At 39.4% G+C, this 26,384-nt stretch overlaps 1 protein-coding gene across 2 annotated transcripts in view; it reads right to left on the bottom strand.

Annotated features, from left to right (window-relative positions):
- ADCY1 (adenylate cyclase 1) overlaps positions 1-26,384 on the bottom strand; it is a 152,611-nt gene that overhangs the window by 51,672 nt on the left and 74,555 nt on the right. For both annotated transcript variants that reach the window (XM_075493679.1, XM_075493680.1), the window contains exons 4-5: positions 24,681-24,792; positions 9,561-9,688 (exon numbers count right to left, since the gene is read on the bottom strand). In XM_075493679.1, coding sequence (XP_075349794.1) covers positions 9,561-9,688; positions 24,681-24,792 — 240 coding nt within the window. The remainder of the gene's footprint in view (positions 1-9,560; positions 9,689-24,680; positions 24,793-26,384) is intronic.

Genomic DNA, 26,384 nt, shown 5'->3' with positions numbered 1-26,384 from the left:
GCAATGACTCCACTCTACTATGTTCTAATCGGTTCAATTACTTAGTTACAGGAGTACAGGACAAAGAAAATGATGAAACTAATAAATCAGTGCAAGAGTAGAAGATGAAGAGTGATTATAAACACTAGTATCTTTCCAAAGTTCCTGCAAGAGTGGCACAGAAACCACCGGTAACCAGGGACTTGCACCTGTAAATTAAATCTAAACTTCAGAGATTTCCATTGTGTAGCTGGGAAAGGACGAATTAATTGGCAAAGTCATTATTAAAAGCATTTTTAATTTTGGTGCCACAGTAAGGAAGGATTCTTCATTTCTGTGAATGCAGGACATGCTATAACTCGCACCCTGCACTTGTGAACACTGAAAAGGAGCCTTGAAGCTAACAGTCTTACACATTACATGCAGAGATAACACTATGCATAAATCTTAGCAGCTTTTTCTATTACAGAGATACCTGGCATTCCACAGTTAAGTTGCAGTCCAAAAAGAGATAATATCGGTGAATAAATGAAACTGACTAATCAGTGTAAAACTTGATTTTCATTAGGTTTTTAAATTTAAATTTTCCAATGCATTTAACAGGAGAAGACCTTAAAATGAGGCTCTAGCTATAATTTTCCCTTCATCTTCAATGAAGTATCATCCAGCTACACTGCATTTGCCAGAGAGGTCTTTAGGAGGACTTTTCAACTATTTTAGGAGTAGTCACTGTATTTGTCTCTTGTATAGGTGTACTTGTTTAAATGCAACTAACAGAAAGGGCAGCATAGGTCAAGATGGGGGGGTGAGCAGCACAAGATACCTGGCCTCAATTTAAGTAAGGAGCTCTGCACCCATGAAGTGCTGAAGTATATACCATGTCAGCCATCACTAATGTGAGTAACATGGAGATCTCTCTTGTCCCCATAGGGAATCTGGGCATACCACATTTTTCAGTGATATTTTATGCAAAAGCACAGAAAGGCTTATGCACAGCTTTCTGAAAGATGTCCTATTCTTCCTTGTCCTATTTCTACTCACTGCAAGTCAGCTTTCCTTTATTCAGTATCTGTTCCCAGTCAAGCCTCAAAGATGATTCCAAGGAGTCCTAAAAGGACTTGAGTGTTACAGGGCTTGTTGTGCACACTGTCTGCTTGACAAAGCCTTGAGGAAACAAAAGGAGCTAATAATATAAGCCACCTAATGATAACTTAACCTTTGTATCTTCACCTGTGCATGTGTATTGTGCCATTAACAGATTGACCTGACACCAAGACCACACTCTGCAAGCCAAAGCCCTTCAGAATTACACCATGCTTTCCTACGTTCTCCTGCATAACTAAGTACCTATGTAATTATCTTCATTGGCGAACCTGCAAGTGTGTGAGTTTCTCTGTTCACAAATGAATGTTAATTTTTTTTTTCTATTTAAAACGGTATATAAAACCTCAGGCTAAATGTAAGTGGAAAGACAGTGAAATTCAGACATTGATAAAGACCACTCCAGACCTTTGACCTTGCTTTGTCCCAGCTGGCTTGAGAGAGAGGGGGAAATTTCATCTGCTTTTAGAAATTCAAATAGCATAACAAAAAATAAATGATAAGAAATGAGCAGAGAAATACAACATGGCTGATCAAACTCCTTGTCAAATAAGCTGGACTGTATAATGTACCAATGAACCATAAAGCAGAATCTGAAAACACTTTATGTTTTGAACAAAAGTTTTCCAGAAGTAGTCACTTAATAAAAAAATCTAAATCGAGAATGCATTTCTACATTTTCCCCAGAAACTACAGTGTGTTTCAGGGGTGCTTTCACCATTATTAAATTTGAGTAGGAAAAAAAACTCATGAAAAGTTCATTAAACTTTCCTAATTGACCTTGAAGACCTGTGTGCCCTTTATGCTGTTAATTTCCATGGATATACGCCACTGAACTATCAAAAATGAGGAATGTTAAGTAATATATAAAAAATAGCCTTCAAATACAAAATGAGAGCAGTACCACAACCATATTCCCAAACGACATCAACATTTCTGCACTAATATCACAAAGTGTCCAATGATGCATTTTAAATTATAAATACATTTCTGAAAAAATATCAGCACTTCACAAGCAAGCCATGCATAGGAACAAGAAAAGAAGTTTCTCAAATAAATTATTCATTATAACTTATTCTCTCCTAGGTTCAGATATAATATAGTCAAAAGTTGTCCAATTCTTAACACAAAAGTAGGCCCAGAAACAAATGGAAATTGAAAAAAAAATTCTTTTTAAACTAGAAGCGTGCAGAGTCTATGGAAGTGACTAATAAGATAACCATCTACCCTGACAGCTCAAGTATTCTACCAAGCCTTTAAATTGTAGTTCTCTCCTTAGCTACAAATATTTCATGTGCTGCTACAAACCATCAAAGTCATTTAGATCATCTGCAGAACAGCTCCAGACCTGTGCTGCATTTGAAGGAAAAAAAAAAAAAGCTCTGCATCCCATTTCTTATAAGTTATTTAAGGGCTTTTCTTTAGGTCCAAAAATATGTGCATAGAAATAGATGTTTCCTGGTTAAAGGCATAGACAAGATTTTTGGTTCAGTTACACACATCTGCTTTTTATACATGCACGGTTCCAAGTTAAGGGTGCTGTTTGATTTTGCACATCTCCCTAAATATTTCTGTGTCAGTTCCATTTCAACATCATCAGGAATCGGTTAGTTCCTGGATGTTAATGACAAAGACTATCTTTCTGTGACCTGCTCTGTCAGCCCAGCAGGCCATGGGAGGAGAGGCTCCAGGCCATGGCCTAGAGTACCAAGTAACACCTGTATGCTAGGCCCCCTTGCCCGCTCTCCAATTTGTCTTCCCACAAGGTGGGGGTCATGTTAGTCCTCTCAGGCAATTAAGTTTTGTTGTTTGAAAACCTTTGCTGTCCTGTTTTGGCAGCTGTTTCTCCAGGTCAGGTTTGGGGTTTTTTGGTTCGTTTGGTTTTTTGTGGTTGGTTTTTTTTTTAAATATTGACCAGAGCTGCATGCTTTCCCAGTATGTTGCTCACCTGGAGCATGGCTGCAGAGAGCTAGGGCAGAGAGCCTGGGCTGTGAAAGTCTGATGGCTTCAGCAGTCAAGAGGCTCACTTAGACAGAGATGCAAGCTGACTAAGCTTCCACCAACGGTGGTGAAGTCAGCTCATGGTAGACAGCTTTCTCCACTGCTGAAAATGCAGTTGCCGGTTCTCCCAGAATTCAAGGTCAATTCCCTCCTGCCAGTGCAAACTTTCCCAGGCCTCAGACCTCTGGAGAACCAGGGGAAAAGTATCAACAGTGTTGACATCAGGAAAGTTAGTGCTTCCATCTTCTTCCTCAGATAAAAGATCACACAGAAGAACCTGACATTTCAATTGGGCTTCCTCAAACTGGCTGCTGTAGTTCCTCTCCCTTCCCCAGTGCCTTTGGTCAGCCGATGGCCAAACCCATGGGAAGGATACAGTTCAACCATCAACCCCTACAATGTCCCATGCAACCAAGCAGCAGCACAATGTGCAGTTGCAAAATAAGCCCAACTTCCATCTGTGAGGTCTTACACGGATGACTGGTGGAGTCATCCGTATGGGATAAACTCACCTATGTACACAGAGAAAAGCTGCTCTATCTCCTGATAGACCCCACTCGGGTGCCCAGATTTCAAGAAGCACAGGTTCATAGATACTTTCCTTCAGGCCACTTCAAACTCCACATGCAGTAGGGACATTCAATACAGGGGGGCAGATGAGACCTATTCTAAAGTAACCCTCCACCTCCTCCCCCCATAATATGTATAGGTTAAAGTGAAGTAATCAGCATCAGCTGCTGTGATCTACAGATGTGCTCCTACTGTGCCATGCTACCTGCTGATGTAGACATAGCCAGTGATGCAGCTAGTGGTACAATTCCCTGTGAATACTAAAATGGCATCCTAGTAACATGTCAAGGGAAGGAGTATCGTGAAAATGTACCGTTTATGTGACAACATGAATGATTACAAGATCCCATTATACTTTTGACACGTTTATGAATGTTAACCCTGGCCCAGTCCAGAATTTAATTCTGGCCCAGTCCCAAATCTAGTATTTATACCCTGCTTACCCAGATTCCCTCCTCATTTCCAATTGGAAACATTACAGTTCACTTCGTGCCCTGTGGCGTTACTGAGTGCATTTAAAGAACTCCCTCATTTCATCACATTTCACCTCCTAAAAGGTTACATTTCTGGACTGACCCAAAGATATGTTTAATATAATCTATATCAGTTGATGAAGTGCTCCACAGAGAAAGACAAACTATTATTAAGAATGTATAAAATTGCCCCCGTAACACTAGTTTAAACCAGAACTCTAGCCAGTTTATGGGGGAGAGAGGGAAGAGCTTGGGTAGCTGGGCAAAACTTTTCTACATGGCAATTAGCTAATAAATATATCTATCTAGAAAGTAAAATACTGTAGTAAATAGAGTGGAACCTTCAAAGGCAAGCAATTTAACTAAGGTGAGGAGCATACTTGGCCTAACACACTGTTCAAACCCGAGGTGAGGACAACATCTGCCACATTAGAGCAACATCTGGCACATTAGAGGCGCTAATGAACATGACCATTATAATTATATTGCTAACAAAACCCTGAGAGTTAAAACTCACCTGATGAAAGCAACATTGGTTGTATCCAACACTTAACTACCACTTAAATACTGCCATGATAGTTTAAGTGACTCTGAAGTAAAACAAACACCTGGCCTGTACTGAGGCACTGACACAAAACTCATTGGCAGCAGAAATACTTTTGGAACAGAAACAGAGTATAACACTATCTGTTTTGTTGGGTTTTTTAAGAAAAAAAAAGATCCTCATAGAATCATAGAATAGTTTAGGTTAGAAAAGACCTTTAAGATCATCAAGTCCAACCATTAACCTAGCACTGCCAAGTCCACCACTAAACCATGTCCCTAAGTACCATGTCTACACGTCCTTTAAATACCTCCAGGGATGGTGACTCAACCACTTCCCTGGGCAGCCTGTTCCAATGCTTGACAACCCTTTTGGTGAAGAAATTTTTCCTAATATCCAATCTAAACTTCCCCTGGTGCAACTTGAGGCCATTTCCTCTTGTCCTATCGCTTGTTACTTGGGAGAAGTAATGATTCTGGTGATTCTGGTCTGACTTTAACTGTGCCCTTGAAAAAAATACTTTGTAGAAGGCAGAGGAAATTGTGAAAATTTTAAGTATTTTATAATGTTCTTTGAAAATTACCCTGAAAAATCTCAATCTAAATGTAATGAGGCAACATTCTCAGATGATACTCACATGCAGCACCAGATTCTAGGATACTTAAACAACAGTTACACAGAACATGAAGAGATTAGAAAGTATCGATTTATATGACCTCATTATAACATTCAGCTCAGTCAAATCACAGATCCATCAACCAGCCACTAGAAGCTTCTATTCCTTGATTTCCTGGAAAAAGGACATCTTGGTGGCATATATCTCTGGGACAGGCACTTTTCACAGCTCCAACAGCTGAATCACAATTCAAGTAATTTTATTTATTTATTTATCCCTGTAACATGACAAACCTGTCACTAGGGATGATGACTTCCAAGCATAAATTTACAATGCCAAGACCTGATTTCTGCAATAAAGTGAATAGACTTTTAGAAGACTACCAACTGGCATCCAACTCTGGATGAAAGGGAAAAGTTTAAAAACAAAAGTGACTCTGCATCTCATGGGACTGATAACCAACACCACTTAATAATCATAGCAACAGAAAATAAAATGTTGCATTCCAGCTTTACCATCATAAGCCCTTCGCTTCTCCTTTTCATTTGCTCAATGTATTTTCAAACAAATTAATCTGGGGAATCCGTCTTCTAATTTTGGTCTCTGTGAAGGAGTGAAGACTTTTTTCCTAATCTTCAGAAGAACCTATTTTCCTGGTTTGGAGCTCTTTGTGCAGTTGGCTTAGCCACGTGCTTCTGTCATCAAAAGAACCTCACCCAGAATCCAACAATATCTGAACAGATGATGCTCCACTTGCAGTAGAAGAAAAAACTAGTACTGCCATTGTCATGGTTTTACCTGGCAGGCAGCTAAGCACCACACAGCCATTTTCTCACTCCCCCCCCACAGTGGGATAGGGAGAGAATTGGAAAAAAACAGTAAAATTCATGGGTTGAGATAAAGACAGTTTAATAGGACCGAAAAGGAAGGGAAAATAACAACAACAACAACAATAATATTAATGATAAAAGAATATACAAAATAGGTGATGTACAATGCAATTGCTCACCACCCGCCAACTGATGCCCAGCCAGTCCCCAGACAGCGCCAACTGCCCCCAGGCCAACTCCCCCTAGTTTATATACTGAACATGACATCATATGGTATGGAATAGCCCTTTGGCCAGTTTGGGTCAGCTGTCCTGGTTGTGCCCCCTCCCAGCTTCTTGCTGGCAGGGCATGAGAAGCTGAAAAGTTCTTGACTAGTGTAAGCACTACTTAGCAACAACTAAAACATCAGTGTGTTATCAACATTATTCTCATACTAAATCCAAAACACAGCACTATATCAGGTACTAGGAAAAAAAAAACCCAAACTCTATCCCAGCTGAAACCAGGACAGACATCAAGGGCAATGGTACTTGGAATGCACCATCTTTCTGTTTCCTGACATAAGCAGAACAGTCAAATTAATTTAACTAAGAGAAGAAATATGCGTTGAGCCTGGATTTTACAGTCCTTTCTCACACTACTAATTCCTCATTTAAAAAAAAACCTGGGATTAATTAATTGTGCTTATGTACAAAGGATGCAGAATAGGTCTCTAGCCATTCAACAACCCTAAATAAATCTGGCACTCTCTTATATCCTTGTCTCTTCTCCATCTTGCCCTCTCACTGTGCTATGACCACTGACTACACACTCTAAAGACTTACAATTTATGAATTCTTTAAAAAATAAAATGCTGAAATTGTCAGTTAGCTATCTTCTACCACAGCCTCTGACTAAACATGTCTAAGTAACACACTACAGCCCATCCACTTAGAATCATGGAGTTGCTGATGCTAGAAGGGGCCTCTGGAAATCATCTAGACCATCCCCCCTGCTCAGAGCAGGGTCAGCTACAGAAGGTTGCCCAGCTGGGTTTTAAATCTCTCCAAGGATGCAAACTCCACAACCTTCCAGTGCAACCTCTCCAGTATCTGACCACCTCCACAGTAAAAAAATTTCTTCTTATATTTAAATGGAATTTCATGTATTTCAGCTTGTGCCCATTTCCTCTTGCTCTGACACTGGATACCACTGAGAAAAGTTTGGCTTTGTCCTCTTTACACTATCCCATCAGGTATTTGTATGCATTGATAAGATTCCCCCTGAGCCTTCTCTTCTCCAGGCTGAACAGTCCCAGTTCATTTGTTCCCTTTTAATTCAACTCCTTTTCAAGTTTACAGTATCATGACAGCAGCCAATAAATGACAACATAAAAAGGGAACATGTTTCATTCCTAATATTAGTAAAACTGAAACATTCAAAAAAGGAAAGTTCAGACAGTTATGTCACTACCTTATTTGTATACATGAAACACAGCACAACTAATGAATTAAAGATTAATGCTAGGTTTAAAAGAGGATGAGAGCATCAGCTACTGCTTTCCAGGGATTTTAAAAAAAAAGATTTTGGAAAATGTGTACAAGACCTGTATATCTAACTATGCTTCTAAAGGCCAAGGCTTCCTTATAAACAGAGTATCCATATACTGCTGGAAGAATGCACATGTGCATAATTTGCAGACTTAGGATATTGTTTTAGGATTTTATAGTATCATATCCTGTCATATATTATCATAGATTACAGTCTTTTATCAATTTTACAATTTTTACAAAGACGACGAACTTGCATTGAATGAGAGGGAGAATATCGATTCATTTACCCAACTCTTCACATTCTGAGAGATTTTATAAATGAACATTATAACAAAAACACATGGATTGAGCTAGAAATGAGAATCAGCATTCAATTGCTTTAAGCACTTCTCTCCTTTTTTTCTATGCTTTCAAGTCCTCTGCAAAGAAAGCTCAATGAATCCAGGTTCACCGAAAAGTTTAAGGTTGATATGGAACAACAAAAATGTGTGGTGATGTCCATGTTCCCCTAAGGCATTAGCAGGGTTTGAACAACTAGCCGTTACTTCCATAGAGGTAAACCTAACTCTCTTGAGCAAAACTTACAGTGAACTCTATGAGAGGATCATAATACATTCTTCCACAACACCAAGACTCTCCACAAATGAGCACAATTTGGTTTTGGAAAAACAAGTTCTTTGTGTGCATATATGTGCATAAACATCCTCACATACAAATGGAAGACATGAAATATATGATGTGGCAAAAGCTTTATCAGAAACAAGGTGAAATGTTCCAAATCAAAAATGCGTAATTTGAATTCATAAGCCTTATGTGTGCTTATTCTAGATTTTTTTTCTTTATTTAATAGTTTACTATTCATTTTTAAATTGAGATTACACTGTGGTCTATTCACCTTCACAGAGAAGGCAGGTCTTCTCTGTGTACAATGCAAAAACTTGGGGATTAAGTGCGGAGAAGCAGAACCTTGAGTCAACTCCATATTCCCAACAGCCCAGCTGACAACAGAGAGAAAGAATAACTGGCTGCTGGAAACAGTGGCCAAACACTTTCCAATACAGAATAGGCTAAGGCCCCTGATGTGACACACTTGTGCAAGCTCATTCCAAATGTAATAGCACTGTGCTGACCAGTATTTATTTATATACAGAATTAATACAGGTGTGCAGTCTTTCCTATAGCCTCCCTATAAAACACAGGCACAGGCACGCATACACACACAGAGCAATAGAGTAGCGAAGACATTTCCCATCTTTATCCCTTCCCTCCTACGTAATGAAACAGATCTTCAGCTCTCACTAAAAGCTCATTCACAGTTCTATCACATTCACATTTTTCGCCTTGGTTAAATAATGATCAATGCAGAGCTCTCAAGCATAAAATTTTCTTCTGATCAGCAAAGTGAATTTCACATTACATTTCTGAAAAGCAGAATAAATTAAAGGTTTAAACATGACATACAGAAAGGGGAAATCAGTAAGCTATCATTTTGAGAATACAAACACATAGACAACATGCATACATGAGGACTGGCTTTGAGCTTACACACTGGTGTGTAAAATGAGCAGTTGTTTATCCCTGTAAAACAAAAAATCAGACTCCTTTCTTTCTGGCAAATGGCCATAGGAATATTTCGTTATTTCCCAGTATCTTTCTGTCCCCTAATCAGTATGTGTACATGCATCTACATACTCATACTCGTGCACTTTTTCCTCACACAATTAAATGGAGTGGAAAATTGATGTCTAGAATGACCCTTCCTAAAATCAGTATCCTGTGACCTGAATGCAACACTGTGAATTGCTAGGTGGGAACTGCTAGCAGACACTGCTGTTTTTCTGAGAACACACTTCCTGAATGCCACACAGAAGTTGTTGTAGCACTCTGTCCGCATTCACAATGCAGAGTACTTACGTGATGGTGTCAATCATATCCAGGCCCATTTCAACACAGCAATGGGCATGATCTGTTTTGGGCTGGGTCAATCCTGATACACAGTAGTAACAGTCCCCTAGGATTTTTATTCTTCTGCAGTGGTTTTCCTTTAATAAAAACAGAATGGGAAAAATTTTACTATTCATATAAATATTTCAATATTTACAGGATAAAATCTTCTCCAATACTATGCAATCATTCAGGGAATCCTTTTGTGATCAAATGAAGTAATTTACAGTTCAGGAAATCTGGGTTCTCTGTACAGAACAGCTGACATAGACATATTTGTTTGTTTATTTATTTATAAATACACACATATATACTGGAGATCAGCCCTGCATTGTTCAACACACATGGGATAACACTGCTTAAAACTATAGCTCTGAACACATATTATTCCCTTGCCCTCACATTAGGTCAGTATGAATTCAAGAGCTGCAATGAGAATTCATTTCTGTATGAATCCAAACCAAAGGACTGAAGCTAAACAACTACTGAATATCAGGAAATGTTTTTATTGTGAGAAGCTTTTATGGCAAATCCAGTTCCAACTTACCAGGAAAGATGATGTATTTATCTGTAAAGGTACACACATTTGTGCATTACCAATTCATAAATCACAATTTACAATACAGCATGATCAGTGTAAATATGACACACTTCCAGATCAGAAGATACAGGCAGTTTGCATTACCATAGAATTTACCTCCTGTTTGCATACAGTTTAATTTCTACAGCCAAAGAGATCTGGCTAAATCTCTCCCATTTTGAAAAACCAATGATGGCATGTGATGATTGCTACATTGGTCTGAGCAGAAAGTTTATTTCTAAACAGAGAGCACATAACAAAATGCCTTTAATGAAGCAGTGCCTTTAACTAGTAAACTATAAGGAGACATGAAGAGATGCTGGTATCCCTTGCAGCTAGACTATGGCAACTTCTACCCATTTAGAGTATGGCACAGAAAAGTAAATAACCTGATTAAATGAATCCAACTTATGCAGCTGGGACTATGCCAGTAAGCGCCACAAAAATTAGCTGTTGTGAATATGATGAGAGAGGATTAACAAAAATCTGATTCCTCCCCCAGCAGCGTGCTATATGGACTTGACTTCAGTGGCATAGAAAGGAAAAAAAAAAGAGGGGGTGGTGGTGGTAGAATTTAAAATTTCTGAAAAAAAATTTACCTAATCATACTGGTTCAACTTCTGACACAGGCACATATTCTCACCCAGTCTCCTCCCTACAAGAATCAAAGCCTTCCTGAGCTGACCACACGCTCCACATCATTACCCATATTCCAGCTCAGAAGTGATGGTTATGCCTACAGCAATCCCTTTCTCTCTGACATGTCATACACCAGCATTCAGGGCTTGTTATCACACACTCTTCCAGCTGCAGGCATTCCCATGCCTGCCTTCACTGTAAATATTAATACGTAATATTTCTGAGTATTGAACAAATATTATAAAATGAGAATTGCCTCTGTTCAGGCATTGGAAGAAGGCATGCTAACACTATTTGGGAAAACTGGTTTGTCTACTTCTTTTTATAAATTAAGCAGTAAATTTAGATCTTGAATCAAAGGAGAGAGCCATCTTTTTGGGTATGCTTAACTAGTAGAAAAGGATTTTCTAAGAGTGACTACTTAACATTTCTTCTGCTGTACAGCAGGGTCTTAAATATACCTTTTATCATTGCTTAAATATACTATTTATCATTGCTAATATAGATTTTAATAAATGCGAGCATAAATATTCTAGAAGCATCATCACCAAGGCCTTAGATTATTCCTGCAGCCTATAGCCACAAAACGCCTCACCAATTTTACTTAGAGTTTTAATTGGGTATTTTGAGATCCTTGGCTAAATGGTACTATATGAGTAAAATAATTATTGATGCACACAAAGTAATATGCAGACCTCAAAATCCATCCTGACACAAAACAGGCCTTCCAAATCAAGGTTTTTGGACAGAAGCCACTAAGTTTTTTAATAGAAACCACTGAGTTTTTTAGCAGAAATGACTAAATTATACTGCCAAATTAAGCCTTTTTTTTTTTTAAATTGTGGGCAAATCTTGAAGCAGTAGAGGGTACTCAGAAGTTAAAGCTGGAACCTACTTTCCGAAATAAATCCAGTTTTGGCCCACACCTTACAATCCTCTCTAAAGCCCTTTTCATCTTCAAATTTGGTATGCATTCTTTGTGGCCAGGCAATGACTATTTGACCCAGCCAAAAGTTATTCAGAAAAGCCATTTCAGTAATCTGGGGTGGACAATATGTATGTGTTAATCACAGAATCCTATAGGTTGGAAAAGACCTTTAAGATCATCAAGTCCAACCGTAAACCTAACACTGCCAACTCCACCACTACACCATGTCCCTAAGCACCTCATCCAAACGTCCTTTAAATACCTCCAGGGATGGCGACTCAACCACTTCCCTGGGCAGCCTGTTCCAATGCTTGATAACCCTTTCAGTGAAGTAAAATTTCCTAATATCCAGTCTAAACCTCCCCTGGCACAACTTGAGGCCATTTCCTCTCATCCTATCACTTGTTACCTGGGAGAAGAGACCGATCCCCACCTCGCTACAACCTCCTTTCAGGTAGTTGTAGAGAGCAATAAGGTCTCCCCTCAGCCTCCTTTTCTCCAGGCTAAACAAGCCCAGTTCCCTCAGCCGCTCCTCATAAGACTTCTGCTCTAGACCCTTCACCAGCTTTGTTGCCCTTCTCTGCACACGCTCCAGCACCTCAATGTCTCTCTTGTAGTGAGGGGCCCAAAACTGAACACAGTATTCGAGGTGCAGCCTCACCAGTGCCAAGTACAGGGGCACGATCACTTCCCTAGTCCTGCTGGCCACACTATTTTTGATACAAGCCAGGATGCCATTGGCTTTCTTGGCCACCTGGGCACACTGCTGGCTCATATTCAGCCAGCTGTCAACCAACACTCCCAGGTCCTTCTCTGCCAGGCAGCTTTCCAGCCACTCTTCCCCAAGCCTGCAGTGTTGCATGGGGTTGCTGTAGCCCAAGTGCAGGACCTTGCACTTGGCCTTGTTGAACCTCATACAACTGGCCCCAGCCCATTGATCCAGCCTGTCCAGGTCCCTCTGTAGAGCCTTCCTGCCCTCAAGCAGATCAACACTCCCGCACAACTTGGTGTCATCTGCAAACTTACTGAGGGTGTACTTGATCTCCTCGTCCAGATCATTGATAAAGATATTAAACAGGACTGGCCCCAACACCGAGCCCTGGGGGACACCACTTGTGACCGGCCGCCAACTGGAGTAAACTCCATTCACCACCACTCTTTGGGCCCGGCCATCCAGCCAGTTCTTTACCCAGCAAAGAGTACACCCGTCCAAGCCATAAGCAGCCAGTTTCTCGAGGAGAATGCTGTGGGAAACCGTGTCAAAGGCTTTACTGAAGTCTAGATAGACAACATCCACAGCCTTTCCCTCATTCACTAGGCGGGTCACCTTGTCATAGGAGATCAGGTTGGTCAAGCAGGTCCTGCCTTTCCTAAACCCATGCTGGCTGGGCTTGATCCCTTGGTTATCCTCTACATGCCATGTGATGGCACTCAAGATGATCTCCTCCATCAGCTTCCCTGGTACCAAGGCCACGCTGACAGGCCTGTAGTTCCCCAGATCCTCCTTCCGGCCCTTCTTGAAGATGGGTGTCACATTTGCTAATCTCCAGTCAACTGGGACCTCCCCGGTTAGCCAGGACTGCTGGTAAATGATGGAAAGTGGCTTGGTGAGCACTTCTGCTCAAAGTGCTCAGTGTTCTCTCATGTTCTCAAAGTGCTCTTGTGTTCTCAAAGTGCTCACTGATCTCACAAATCGATCAGTGTTCTCTCCTATTCAGTGCCTACCTCCAAAATGGCTCATTTCTAATGACTTGGTTTTCTTAGAGAGCTTACTGTGCTATAGAGCAGTACTGCACATTTTATAACGGGATACAGAAAATTACTGTCAGCTTTGCACAGCACAGTCTAGCAGCCTGGTAGATAGTTTAAGAAAGGAAAAAAAAACAGAACAGAGCTTGATCCATTACAACTTTTCCAAGGCAGTTTATTACTTGTGCAGGAGAAAAATAGAAGAAAAAGAAAATAAGGACTACAGCATTTTCTGGAGAGATATTAATTTTTATGGAAGACATATGGCTAAATCACCTGCTGTTTTTCAAACCACCACTCTGTTCCTTATCAGATGTTATCCTCACTGTCCTTATTTATAATAATCAATTAATATATAGTAATCTCTAGCAAAATCGTTTGTTTTCTTTTTCTCAGCATGTGAGGCAGACTTCCAGGAAGGAGATGCAGTGCAGCTTTGTAAGAGCAATCTTTCTAAGGATTGATATGCAAATTAACAAAACAAACACTTTCCCTCTCTTTGTTTTGTTTCCAGCAACTTCCAAAGAAGCCATTGACTCAGCAATATTTTTCACATTTGTGACGGTGATGAATTCAAGTGTGATAGTTACAAATTCTAGTCACAGTTGATACAAGCAATGTCTGTTTAGAAACAGCTGATAGTTTGGTTTTATGCACATGATAAGAAGCACCAGAGATTGCTAGCACTGCATTAGCCAGGCAGCTTGCCCACCTGCGGTGCCTTAGTGAGATGTTTCCAAGCGGATCTCCAGAATTCCCTCTGTCAGTCACAGGGTTTGTCAGCGTGAAGTGGAAGCCCAGCTTGGAAAGCAGAGGATACTTCAAAGTTGCTAAGAGCTTTCTTTACACTTTCAGACAAGCACTTTATAAAGGGGTTCATTCTACCTATCTGTTAGGTAGAACAAGGGGGGGCCTTCTGTTTCAAACAACTCTGGGTTTTTGTTGTTGTAGTTCTTTATTTAAAAGTATTTTGCAGAAAGAGTGAACTCTGCCAACTTACACTCCAAAACTGGAAATTTGGACCATTAACTCCATATTCTTGTACAATACAAGTCAAATATTGGTTTGTATACTCAGGATAGGGTTTTTTTTTTAATAAAAAGTAAAGAGAAAAGAATTTACAGTTTGTAAAAAAATATATCTATATACCAAAAAAAGGTTGTCTCAAAGAAATAACAAAGTTTAAGGTGCTTTCAGACCTCTCCAGCAGAATACATAAGCAGACAGCTAGGTGTTCTCTTGAACAGAGAGATTGTATTGGATAAGTGCAAAGTCTTTTAAAGGAGGCTCTTTCTCACATTTCAGATTGCAACCATTCTTATTGTCACTGCTGGGTTTTTTGTTTTGGTTTGGTTTGGTTTGGTTTTTTTTGTTTTTTTTGATAGTCTGTCCAAGTAAGTAAGTGTTTGTTGCATGAATAGATCCAAAGTCAGGGATGCTCGGTACATTATTTTTGTTTCTTGTAACACGTTTGGTAGAAGAGCCTCTTTAAAGATTTTATTTATTTTAGAGATGGCAGATGTCAATGCAGGAAAGAGTCCCTGCTCTGCCTTCTGTCACTGCAACAATCTATGTATTTCTACGCACTCATGTGTCATCATGGTATATGAACACCTACCAAAGTGAGCCAAAAAGGAAGGTCAGATAGACTACAGTTTTAAAAAGCAAGATTTTGAAAGCTAAACATTTAACTTCTCTCTCTCATAACTCCACTAACTGGAGCAGAATTACACCAAGGATGAGTCTGACCCTGTGTGATTTAATTACAATATATTTTATGCTTATTATACACATCCATTTCTTTTTCTGCAAGCCTGCTAACAACCTGATTTGCAGGTGTGCTCTTCAGACTGTTACTGTTCTACCCTCCTGGAGTTACAGTCTATGAGTAGGAAGGATTTTATTTATCCATAAATTAGAAAGACACTTTTGTGCTGTTCCTACTAATAAAAACTGCATCAGGTAAGGTACATAAAAAGATTCTTTACCATATTCAGCCAATTTGGATTTAGTTATGCTGTGCAGAGTAAGAGAAAAGATTAATAAGGCCTACAAAAAGATGCATAAGCAGTGATTCCCATTTCCCCTAACTCAGACGCTACCAGACTTATACTCTCCTAGAATGCTCTTGGGCATGAGCAGTAATAACATTTAGTTTTGTTTAGACTAGAAAAATGTGAACAAGAGTTTGGTCACTACTTACAAGGCTTAGTGATTGCAAAATTAGAGTCTTAAAAAAAAAAAAAAAAAAAAAAGAAAAAAGAGGAAACCAAAACCAACACATGTCCAGGTTCAGCCATTTAAGTGCTGGGGTAAAAGGGAGGAGCTCTATTAGGCCTGGACTTACACCGAAGGCTTTACTCTCTCAGGGGAAGGCTCTGGCATCCTCACCAAAACCTCAGAATTCAGCATTAGTGAGACCTCTGGGTATTGCCCCTGCATAGCTGTAAATTAGTACAAGAGCAGCACTGCATGCAGCAGAGGAGTGGAAGGGGATGCACTGGCAGCACAGGGAGCAGCTCTTGAGCTCAAAACCCCTTCATGCCTCCCCCATCCATTCACTGCCTGAAACAGTTTGAATCTGGAAGGGAGAAAAAAAACATTTTGCTACTCCCTGAAAAAAACACTGTTAGCTAAACGTTTTCTTCACATATTGAAGAGAAGTCTTGGGTAGAGAGAAACAATCAAAATGCAGATCTCTGATGGCTCAGTTTTCACTGAGAGTAGAATTAATTCTGGGGGGATAGTGGTGAACTACGAGGGCTGAAAAAAGAATATACACTACTCTCCTGGCCCTACCACTGCTGTCAAGAGCTTCGTCACCGGTGCCAGGCAGTGCCACAAGGGGCATGGTCACCCTCCCTTACAGACGTTCAATGAGCCAAAAGGAAGATCAGTAGCCCTGAGGAAAGGACCCATCACAGAATTACTTTTGTGTTTTATTCTCCTTCACATTTTTCCTCTTGTTTTCTTTCCTTCTTGGTTTATCAGTCATTTTCTTTTGGAAAGACCCATTCCAACAGCTTCCTCTGAGCAGCTTGCTGTGCTCAGAGCTGAACTGTTTGTATCAGGTAGGCAAAGGGGATCAAATTTTCAGTTCATATTAATCAGCATGGCATCATGGGTTTCAGGGGAACTACACTAATTTATACCAGCTGTCCCTCTAATCCTCAGGGACCCAAGCTATAATTCAATCATCCAGGCAAACCACATCACAGATACCGTCCTTTCTTAGTTATTACAGTATAAAATGACTATTGGGGGAAAAAAATGCAAAGCACCTCTAAAGCTCCCCAAAGACATAAAATAGCAATAAAATGCATTCCCTATTTATCTCTCTTCACAAACCTAGAACTTCATTCTGCTTCCAAAGAGGTCTTGAGAGAGGACAAGACAGGATTCACCACTGTTACCACTGCAGCTTATTTTCAATGTATTTAGCATGTGCAGCATATTTAACATTTATAGCACTTTATGCCAAAGTGCTGTTAATCTCAACAGAACATTGCATTAGAAAGTTTTGAATCACTCTAGAAGTTAACAAATTTATCTATATTACAGATATGTATAGAGACACAAAAGATACTTGCCAAAAGAATAGTATTTTCTACTACATCCTCTAAAGCTCGAAACACGTCTCTATTCAATTTCATTACATTTGTCCATTAGATTTGAACAGAAGTGGAAAAACCCTACATTTTGGCTATCATGCTATATAAACATATGCATCCATACATATATATGTACATGTACAACATGCACAGACAAACAGTTCTGCAAATTTACATACACCCTCTTGCATGTATACACAACTTATGTAATAAATGCAAATTTTAATATTCATCCTCTGGACTACTGATATACTAACCAAGGTGGCTCAGCCTGACAGTTATGTGCCAGACACCACTTTTGATCCCTCCCTTTCAACAGATTTGAACACAGACTGGTAGAAGATATCTGGGTGTTAATACCTGTTCCTGGCATTACTAGTCCACTTCTTCCTTTATGCAGAGGTATAGTGAATGCCTTACTGCTCCAAGCGCCTTTGGAAGGGCACAGTACAGTGTTCTGCTGTTAAGGAAATGGTGAATGTCAAGCCACACTCCTTCAGGGTCATAGAATAAAAGGCAGTGAATTGGATGGAGTTAGTCAAAAGGCTGTACAGTGCAACTAAGCAATACCATTTCAAGTTATTAATTTAAGTTCAGTGCATGGTGAGAGGGAGAAATCCTTTGTAAGAGATCAGTTTACATTTTTGATATTTACACTTTCCTACTATATTTAATTTCCTTATAAAATTAAACAAAATGTAAAAGATCTTTCTATTTTTTTCCCTCAGCTCTATAACTCTGGTTTGTGCACCAAAGAGCTTTAGAGAAAAACAAAACCAAAAACATTCCATGGGAAAGACAACCCAGTGAAAGTCTCTTAGACTGCAGCAGTATTCACAAAAGATGCAGGTAGGTACAGAAAAAGATGAAGAAACAGTTTTAAATTCACATGTAAAACACTCCTTAGAACCCTACTTTGAATCCCCTTTGAAAGGGCCTTCTTTCTGTGCTGATGAAAAGTGAGCCTACTTAGCCTAACTTCCAACAGCTAAATCTGTGAAAATCATAGAATCACAGAATCACAGAATCACAGAATGGTTAGGGTTGGAAGGGACCTTTCAAGATCATCTAGTTCCAACCCCCCTGTCATGGGCAGCGACATCTTCCACTAGATCAGGGTGCTCAAAGCTCCATCCAACCTTACGTTGAACACTTCCAGGGACGGGGTATTTTACAAAACTACAGTTTAAATGTTTTTAGTCCTGGAGAGTGAGAACCTATTTAACAGTCATATATGTTAATTTACTTGGAAATGAAAAAGGATTTTAGCAAGAATATTTTACACAATCATCATGACTGATATACATGCTTGCCTCCTTCCAAGCTTTCATTAAGTATCCTTTAAGATGCTGTCTTTTTATGAAGAGGAATATCCCAGGAGAAACAAGCCTAAAACAAATACAGTATAAAATGTTGAAAAACTAAGCTTTAAATTTCAGGAAATGGATATTTTTCCAGATTATTCTGGAAACAACACAATAGAGAGGATTTTAAATAACTGTCACCTTTGTGCACCAATAAAAGTATGAAATTCAGTCATGCTCCAAAAAAAAAGCATTGGAAATCTTCAAGAACTAATTCCTGGAAATGGCCATTTCCCTTCACTTGGCAGAATTAGTGAAAAATGATGGCATGAGAAGAACTAGCAAGATACTGTATACAGGTGGCTATAAATAAAGTAGTTTCTAGAAAGATTTCCATAGACTTCAAGGAGATAAAAAGTCTGGCTTGAGAAGAGCAAAGCTGACTGCTCTGAGGATAGTGCTTCTGGACTCCAGTGCAGGAGGCATGGTCCTCTCCAGGCTGAGAAGAGGTCCTGATGGCTGCTCCCCTGATGCACTGCTATGCCCCGCATAACAGATCTGCGCATGGGCAAAGGACTCCAGGTAGGACTGTGTATGCAGAGTATATTAGATAGCTAAAATATGCACCTGGGTTATCAGTCAAACTGCCTCTACAACAATGAAGTGAAACAGGTACTTCTGGAGTGCCATTAGACATGCCTCTTGGATGACACACACTAAACTCCAGAAACCCACACTTTCTCTATGCTAACTGCACAAGGAGTCAAAACAATTAGTTTCAGTACAAATGCCCAGACTGCAAGCATCTGAAGCTGATCAGAATAATCCAACACAGTCCTATACAAAGATGCAAATCTCAGATTTGCAGAATACAAACTCAGGAAGAATTTGGTAATTTACCACAAGTATGCAAATCATGACAAGAGTTATGACATTGGCATACCAAGCACAGTATCCTCTTACCTAAAAAGTACCATAAAGGAGGTTAGGCAAGACCTGGCCTCTGTGGTACCTGCCCATTTATATGTTCCTACAATACTCTGAAGTGTGTGACATTATCCTCCTCCCTGGAAAACTGCTTACACTTACTCCACAGACACTTACTTTAGCTTCACGTCATACACACATCATTAGTCCCTGATCCTATAGAGTCACAGGCATATTCATTAAGACCACTTTAATTTAAGAAAGCTTACTTCCTTAGGTCTCTCTAGGAGATGGCTGTTCAAAACCGGACTCAAGCTTACCTGCATGATCTGCTTCAGTGGGTTCCTATGTCTGCACTATCAAGGGAACTTGGGAAGACAAGTCTCCTTAAAATTAGCCTTTGTAAATATCCCCCCCTAGTGCACACTTACCAATTTCCACAAAGAAGGGTTACGTGCTGTAAGTTTATATCTGTGTTTTCCAGCACTAACTTTCCCATCTTAACCAGGCCACAAAACTTTGTTCATTTTATATTTTAAAAATACATCATAATTATCTTCATATAAACTAAAAGCATTCTATAGATTCAATAGAATCAATTTCTTAAAGTAATTACTTCTAGGAATAGCTAGTTCAAAGCATAGCAAAGGACCGACTGTTCTTGACACAGTTAAAAAAAACCACAGAAGCTGATTAAAAATATTATTTACTGACCCTTTGCCTAAGGCTCAGCAGCAACGTTCTTAAGTTCAATATCTTTGAGGCTGAACAGGCACAGAAAGCCACTTCAGCAACATTGAAATTTGGAAAGTAAAAATTATTAAAATCTAAGAAGGTAATCAGGAAAGGACACTAAATTAAAATCGAAAGAAATAAAAATAGACTTGGCCTACAAATACTGAGAAAGCCTGAAAGCATACAAAACTGCAAATGGAACGAACAAGGAAATGGTGTGTGTCAGTCTGGCTAACAGATGAGATGCCAAAAGTGCACAAACAAGTAAGATCTTTCATTCAGAATATCAAAATCCTCTTCTAGTGATGTCTTTTGAAAAGAGCCTAAACTTCATTTACCCTTATCCACTAGCAAATGGAAAGTCCAAGATGAAGTAACATGGATGTTGAAAGGGAAATAACTGAATCTGTAAACACAAATAATTAATTCTCCACATAGATTAGATGCAGGAAGTATGTAAGAAAAATCTATGAAAGAAAAGAACAATTAAAGAAGATCAAAACTTCTCTAAAAAGCAAACCTGTTTCATTACAATGCAGGATGCTGGAGAAATGCCTCCTCTTTTCTGTTAAGATGACTTATTACAGGCAACATATTTTGGGCATAGCTGAACTGTATCACAAGGTAGTGGAGCTGTGACCATGACAGTACCCAAGCAGGGGCACGTGCAACTCTGTGTGACGCTACTTGGTTAACTGCAGCCTTGAGAACCTCTCTCATTCACAGTAAATCCATGCCACAGCTAAAGCATGAATAGCAAATGCACTAAAATATACAGTGTATTAAAGCAACAAGGCACCCAGCCTAAGTGTCATGTGTCCAAGAATTCCCTGGGAACATAAAAACAACAAGATGCAAATGATTATATCTCATTAAAATTTGTCACTCTTACAAATAAGCTGAAGAATGACAAACTGGAAGCTAGCTATAGTGTTGAAGGTTAATTGCAAGGCATCTGAAGACCTTATGCAAAGATCAGTTGGTTAAAGCATTCATTGATAATACGTAATGCAGAATGACTATCATTAGGACAAAATCTGAGACTGCACAAAGCTACTCTGCTTAACCAAAACTGGAAGAAACTGAGAAACTTCAGAAGTAACAGCCTGAACTAAGTAAACTAAGCCTGAACAGCAGATAAAATCCAATAGAAATTAATGCAAAATCATTCTTTCTATTTGAACCATTCATAGCCTTATGAGAAACTGAACTAACTGCATACGCTCAGGAAGGTGGCTTGCTATTGTTGTGTACAGTCCCAAGGGAACCTCTGCAGAATGGGCAAACTTATCCAAAAAGCTTATAGAAAATCAGGGTGCCTAAAGACTGTAGTGTTACAAGTACTTCAGTAACCAGACATACAAATGAACCCTGAGGCATTCATAACAGTGCCTCTCCATGTGGATTCTCTGATGTCCGCCTAGGATGAAGTTACACTCCTGCAAGCATACTAATATTGTCACTTATTTTTGTTTAGCTTCATATTTTTGAGACTCACTTTCCTTTCTTCAAAATGACTGAAGTTGGCCCACAGACTCAAAGTCCTATATAAGATATGACTACCTAAGACTTCTTTAAGAAACCAAGCAGTGCTATTGTGAAAACAGAAAACATGCCATCATTTTAAGTACTGTATTCTGACCACCTCTTCTCCTAACAGAGTTCAAAGACTCAGTGATTTACAAAGTAAAATAACCTGTACAAGATAAGTCTTTGGAAAACATATTTTCTCTAGAGGTGAATAAAAAAGAAAGGACATGATAAAAAGACAAATCATTTCTAGTAGGGAGTAAGAAGATCAGGAATTTTCTTCTCTCTCTATTAACAGAACGCACAAGCAAACTTTCAAAGGACTTGAATGACAATAAATTGAAACCTAAGGTTTGCCTTCAGAACTCCTTGTCACAAGCTGTAACTATATTTGAAGCTACTGTGATTTAAAAAAAGGTGTAGCATTTAAAAAAGAACAAAACTATTTGCCTTACCAAAAAAATCAAACTAATAGCACATAGAAAGAGAGAAAAATCTAATGTTAAAAAGCATAAACCAGCTTCTAAATGTCAGAAGGACAAACTTTAGGATTAAATTGTCCCAGATTTCTCAACAAGAATTTTTTATGTTCATCTGAAGCACCTGGTTCTGGTCAGCTTCAGAGCTATACTGTCAAAAAGCAAAGACTCACTATTCCTACAATGTGTCAATGTGCCAAAATGCCAAGATTCTTCATGAGACTCTCAGCAAATATATGCTGCCTTACACTTACTACAGTTCCCACAGTGGTGACAGGGATTCTTTTTTAAGCATTACAGTTTCAAGACAGAACAATTCTTTTAACAAGGGTTGTCATAAACTGTCCCTTCCAGTTGACATTGCTTCCTAAGAAGCAGCAGCACACAGCATGCACACTCACAGATCACACTTTAGTAGTCACAGGGAACATACCTCTCACCATTACATTTTTCTTTAAAGTCCCTGCAGTTTCCTCCTTCATCATTCTGAATACTAAAGCACAGCACTGTTTTAAAATCAGCCCAGTCCTCTGTTTTGACTAATAATGAATATCTAGAAGTTGTTTTAACGAAAGATCAGAATCCTCTGAAAAATTACACTTCTCAGCACATTTCTTCTGACTGCAGGGGACACAATAACAAGTCTTCCTTTACCACATCAGAAGGCGCCAAGGAAAGCTCACACGTTCTGTCCTTAATCATACCCTGACGCAGCACAGTCTGAACTAGAAGAATAAGTAAATAAGAAATCTTCCTCACATAGCTGAAAGAAACCATGAGATTTATTTTCAAATTTGGAAGAAGAATGCATGCAGGCTGAACAGAAAAACTAAGGCTTTTTAGCTCTTCTGCTATCTCCGATCTGCTTCTTCCCTGACAAACAACCGACCTTGCACCAAAATCTGGTATCTGCCTGGTACCGTGGCTTCAGGTGTCACTGACACCTCCAGTTGGCTGCACCTGGCCACTGCTAAGGGAGCAAGCATGGTGCAGTAGCCATCTCCCTGGCTTCAGTGCCATGTCACATGTCATAGCCATGTGCATTTCTGTGTGCACATGTGGGATCTCATGTTATGTCACAGTACTCCTGTGTTATTACATTGCCTTTTCATGGCTATGATGACTCCAAAAATTATAGCATTATAAGTTTTAAAAGAGCTTATTAGAAGGCTGGTTGACATTTGGAGGATGAAATTCAGTAATGAAATTAAAGTAAGGAGACTATTTGAACTTTTAAAGCCATTTAAACTCTTGCCAATGATCACCTACATGGCAGTCTCTTTTATTTCTAAGTTATGCATCTCTGAAGTACTCTGGGCTGGGGACCTGTGCTCTCTATGAGGGACTGCCAGTAGTTCCAGTGATTAATTGGTTACACAAAGGCATTACAAATTCATACCCAAAACCAGCATTTCCATTGCATCTCTACTCAGCATCTAAGTTAAACTTCTGTTTTTCTTGGAAAAAGGGAACACACAATAGTTCCTTTCTGTTATGACTTGAACAGAAGATCTAGCGCAAATCGGGACATAGCACTTGATGAAACGATAACACATTTAACTAAGAATAAGTCTTCCTCAACCCTGGCATCCTGTGGAGCAGAAGATTTCTTTCTCCTTGGGGTCGTTGACAGCTGTCTATCAAGAGGGAGCCATAGATGCAAAGTGTCCACAAGCTTCAGATCTCTCATGTGGAAGACTACATAAAGGAGAAGTGAGTTTGGACTGAAAAAATATGGATGCTGTTTATGTTGGGCACCTGAAGAAATATATTCTCTAGGCTGCTGCACAGTCTGAAGAGAAGACAGCTAGATAGTAGAGGAGCACAACTTATGTGGGGGTGATACTTCTCAGCAATGAAGACTCTGAGGACATGGCTGGCAAACGAGAGATTTGATGAAGTTGTGCTTTGTTCAAGGGGAAAACACATTTTCAGCATATGGTTAAATGTAATTTGAAATAAGATGTGTGGCTTTTTCAGGCACACCTGTTCCTCTCATTTCTTGTCAAATGCTTGTGGTACCATTAGACTGCTAGGAGTTATAGGCAAGGAACATTTCTCTGATTTTCTTTTTCCTTGGGAAACCTGGACAATGTAAGTGCAATGACCAAAACATAAGCCTCAGTTACGATATGGATCCCATTTTGCCTACAATAGCCTCTCTGAAAACCTACCATCATTTCTGTGACAAGGAGTGCTCTCTGTAAAGAACTAATTTTACTCTCTAGCTTCTTTTTATCACAGAAAGTAGTTTTATGCCATGCTGCTAATATTCATATTTTCCATTATCCTGTTTTTTTCCATGCAGGACAGAAATGTAAATATTGAAATATTTTCTCTAGTTTGTGCAAACAAAACCAATGAAGAACACTGATGGCCTCCAAGGAGGGGGAAGAAAAGTATATTTAAAAATAGCAACTTAAGCTTCTTTCCTAAACAATTAAAATAAACTGTTTTCTCTCCAGAATATTAATAAAAAATGGAAGCTTTAGAAATTCATGACACACAGGGCTAAATCCATCTATTACAGATTTCTAACATGTGTAACTCATGCATCATTTTCCAGAAGGGAATTTAAATTAAATTGAAATAAGAATGTTGTACTTACTGTAGCTAATTCATCAAATTTGCCAAAGAGCTCATTCAGCAGCTTCACCAGCTCTTGGGCAGTACACTGTGATGCCAAACTAGTGAACCCCACAATGTCTGCAAACAAAATGCTGTAAAGAAGGAAAAAGACACAGAGATATCAGTACAGAAGACATCTTCAAATTCTCATTATCGTCTTTGGATGTGATCCAAAGCACAAACTCAAACAAGCCTTGAAAACGCTACCAATAAAGTGCTAGTTGGAACAAAAATGGCAAAGATTCAGACAAACAGGCATCGTTCTGGTGCTGTCAACTGTTGTAGAGAACCCTGGGACACTTTCAATGCCTATATACCTATCCTATATATCTATCTGCTGTACATATGGCAAAGCACCTCATTCATGAGGAAGCACAGAGAACAACTGCTTCTCCTCTTTACAGCTGGGATCTTCTCAGCTTGATTCGTTTCAAAGACAGTTTTTGCACTGGTAGAGTTCCACAGCCAAACTGATAAACCTTGCATGAGGTTTACTAAGTACTGAAAGACAGGAGTTAATAACTTGTGTATGGTAGCTCCATGATGTGGTTTTACTGCTCCTCGTGAGGAGCTAGGATCCACAGTGTCAGGCCAGGCTTCTCTGTACTGTGCTGCTTGTCTCAGGTAAGTGTCCAGATTCCATCAATGTTAGCAAGGTTTTAATGTCCAACACAATCCTTAATGTCCCCACAAATACCTTAACAATCCCTGCCCATCCCTACCCATGATAAGGGGAGATAGTTGAAAGAAGCACAGATACTACTGTGATAGAGAGAATAAAAATTCTTGTGCAGATCCTGAAACTCAAGAGAGTATGGAGCTGTGATCCTATTTATTTAGATTCCATCATCTGTTGGCAGAGGCCCAGAGCCCGCTGCAGAGACCTAATGCATTTATCTCCAACACCCAGACTATAAATGTCAAACAAATCTTTATTTATGCAAATGCTAACAAACAGTCCCATGGTACACATCCTAGGTGTACTTGACATAGTGTAAAACTTAGCTTGCAAACTGTAAGTTAAGTTAAGCATTATGTACTCCTCTTCCCCTCAACAGACCTTCACTCTATAGATGAAATAGCAGATGCTAGAAAAGCAGGACTAACAAGTCTACTGTTTCTCATTCACCATAACCAAGTCTGAACTCTCCCATGAATCTACAAAAAAGAGTAAATACAACTCCTGACTCAGCCCCTGTTTCTATAATTCCATTTAACCCAGTTGCTAAAATCTCTTGTCCACCAGAGCAGGTTAGGTAACATATCCCAGCACAAAACCAACTCATCAAGTTCAACAGCTTTAATATACAAACAAAGCTTCTACGTTGTCATGTTAATCCTTGGGGCAGTCTCCCCACTGTCTTCTACTTTGAGCATGCTTTATGAGAACATTGGTCAAGATGGCCCCAGTTCAGGGAAACAATAGGTTCCTATGCTGTTTAAACACATTCCTATGCTGTTTAAACACAACAAAAAGGCTTCTTAAAATAAAACATTTGGCATTTAGTCAATTTTACTGATTTTGACTCTGCTGTCATGAATGTGAACCAACCAAGTGATGGGTAAGGTAAAAGGCATTAACAGAGTGCAATAACACAAGCAAAGTGCTCTGCATATTTGCCCGTGAAGACCTACTTATTCTCTTAATTCTGGACTAACATCCTTGTTGTTTGACAGCCCTAGG

Source organism: Mycteria americana, chromosome 2 (genome assembly GCF_035582795.1).
Source record: "Mycteria americana isolate JAX WOST 10 ecotype Jacksonville Zoo and Gardens chromosome 2, USCA_MyAme_1.0, whole genome shotgun sequence".
Taxonomy (NCBI): Eukaryota; Metazoa; Chordata; class Aves; order Ciconiiformes; family Ciconiidae; genus Mycteria; species Mycteria americana.
The sequence above is the reverse complement of the archived record's forward strand: the minus strand, read 5'-3'. Positions and strand labels throughout refer to the sequence as shown.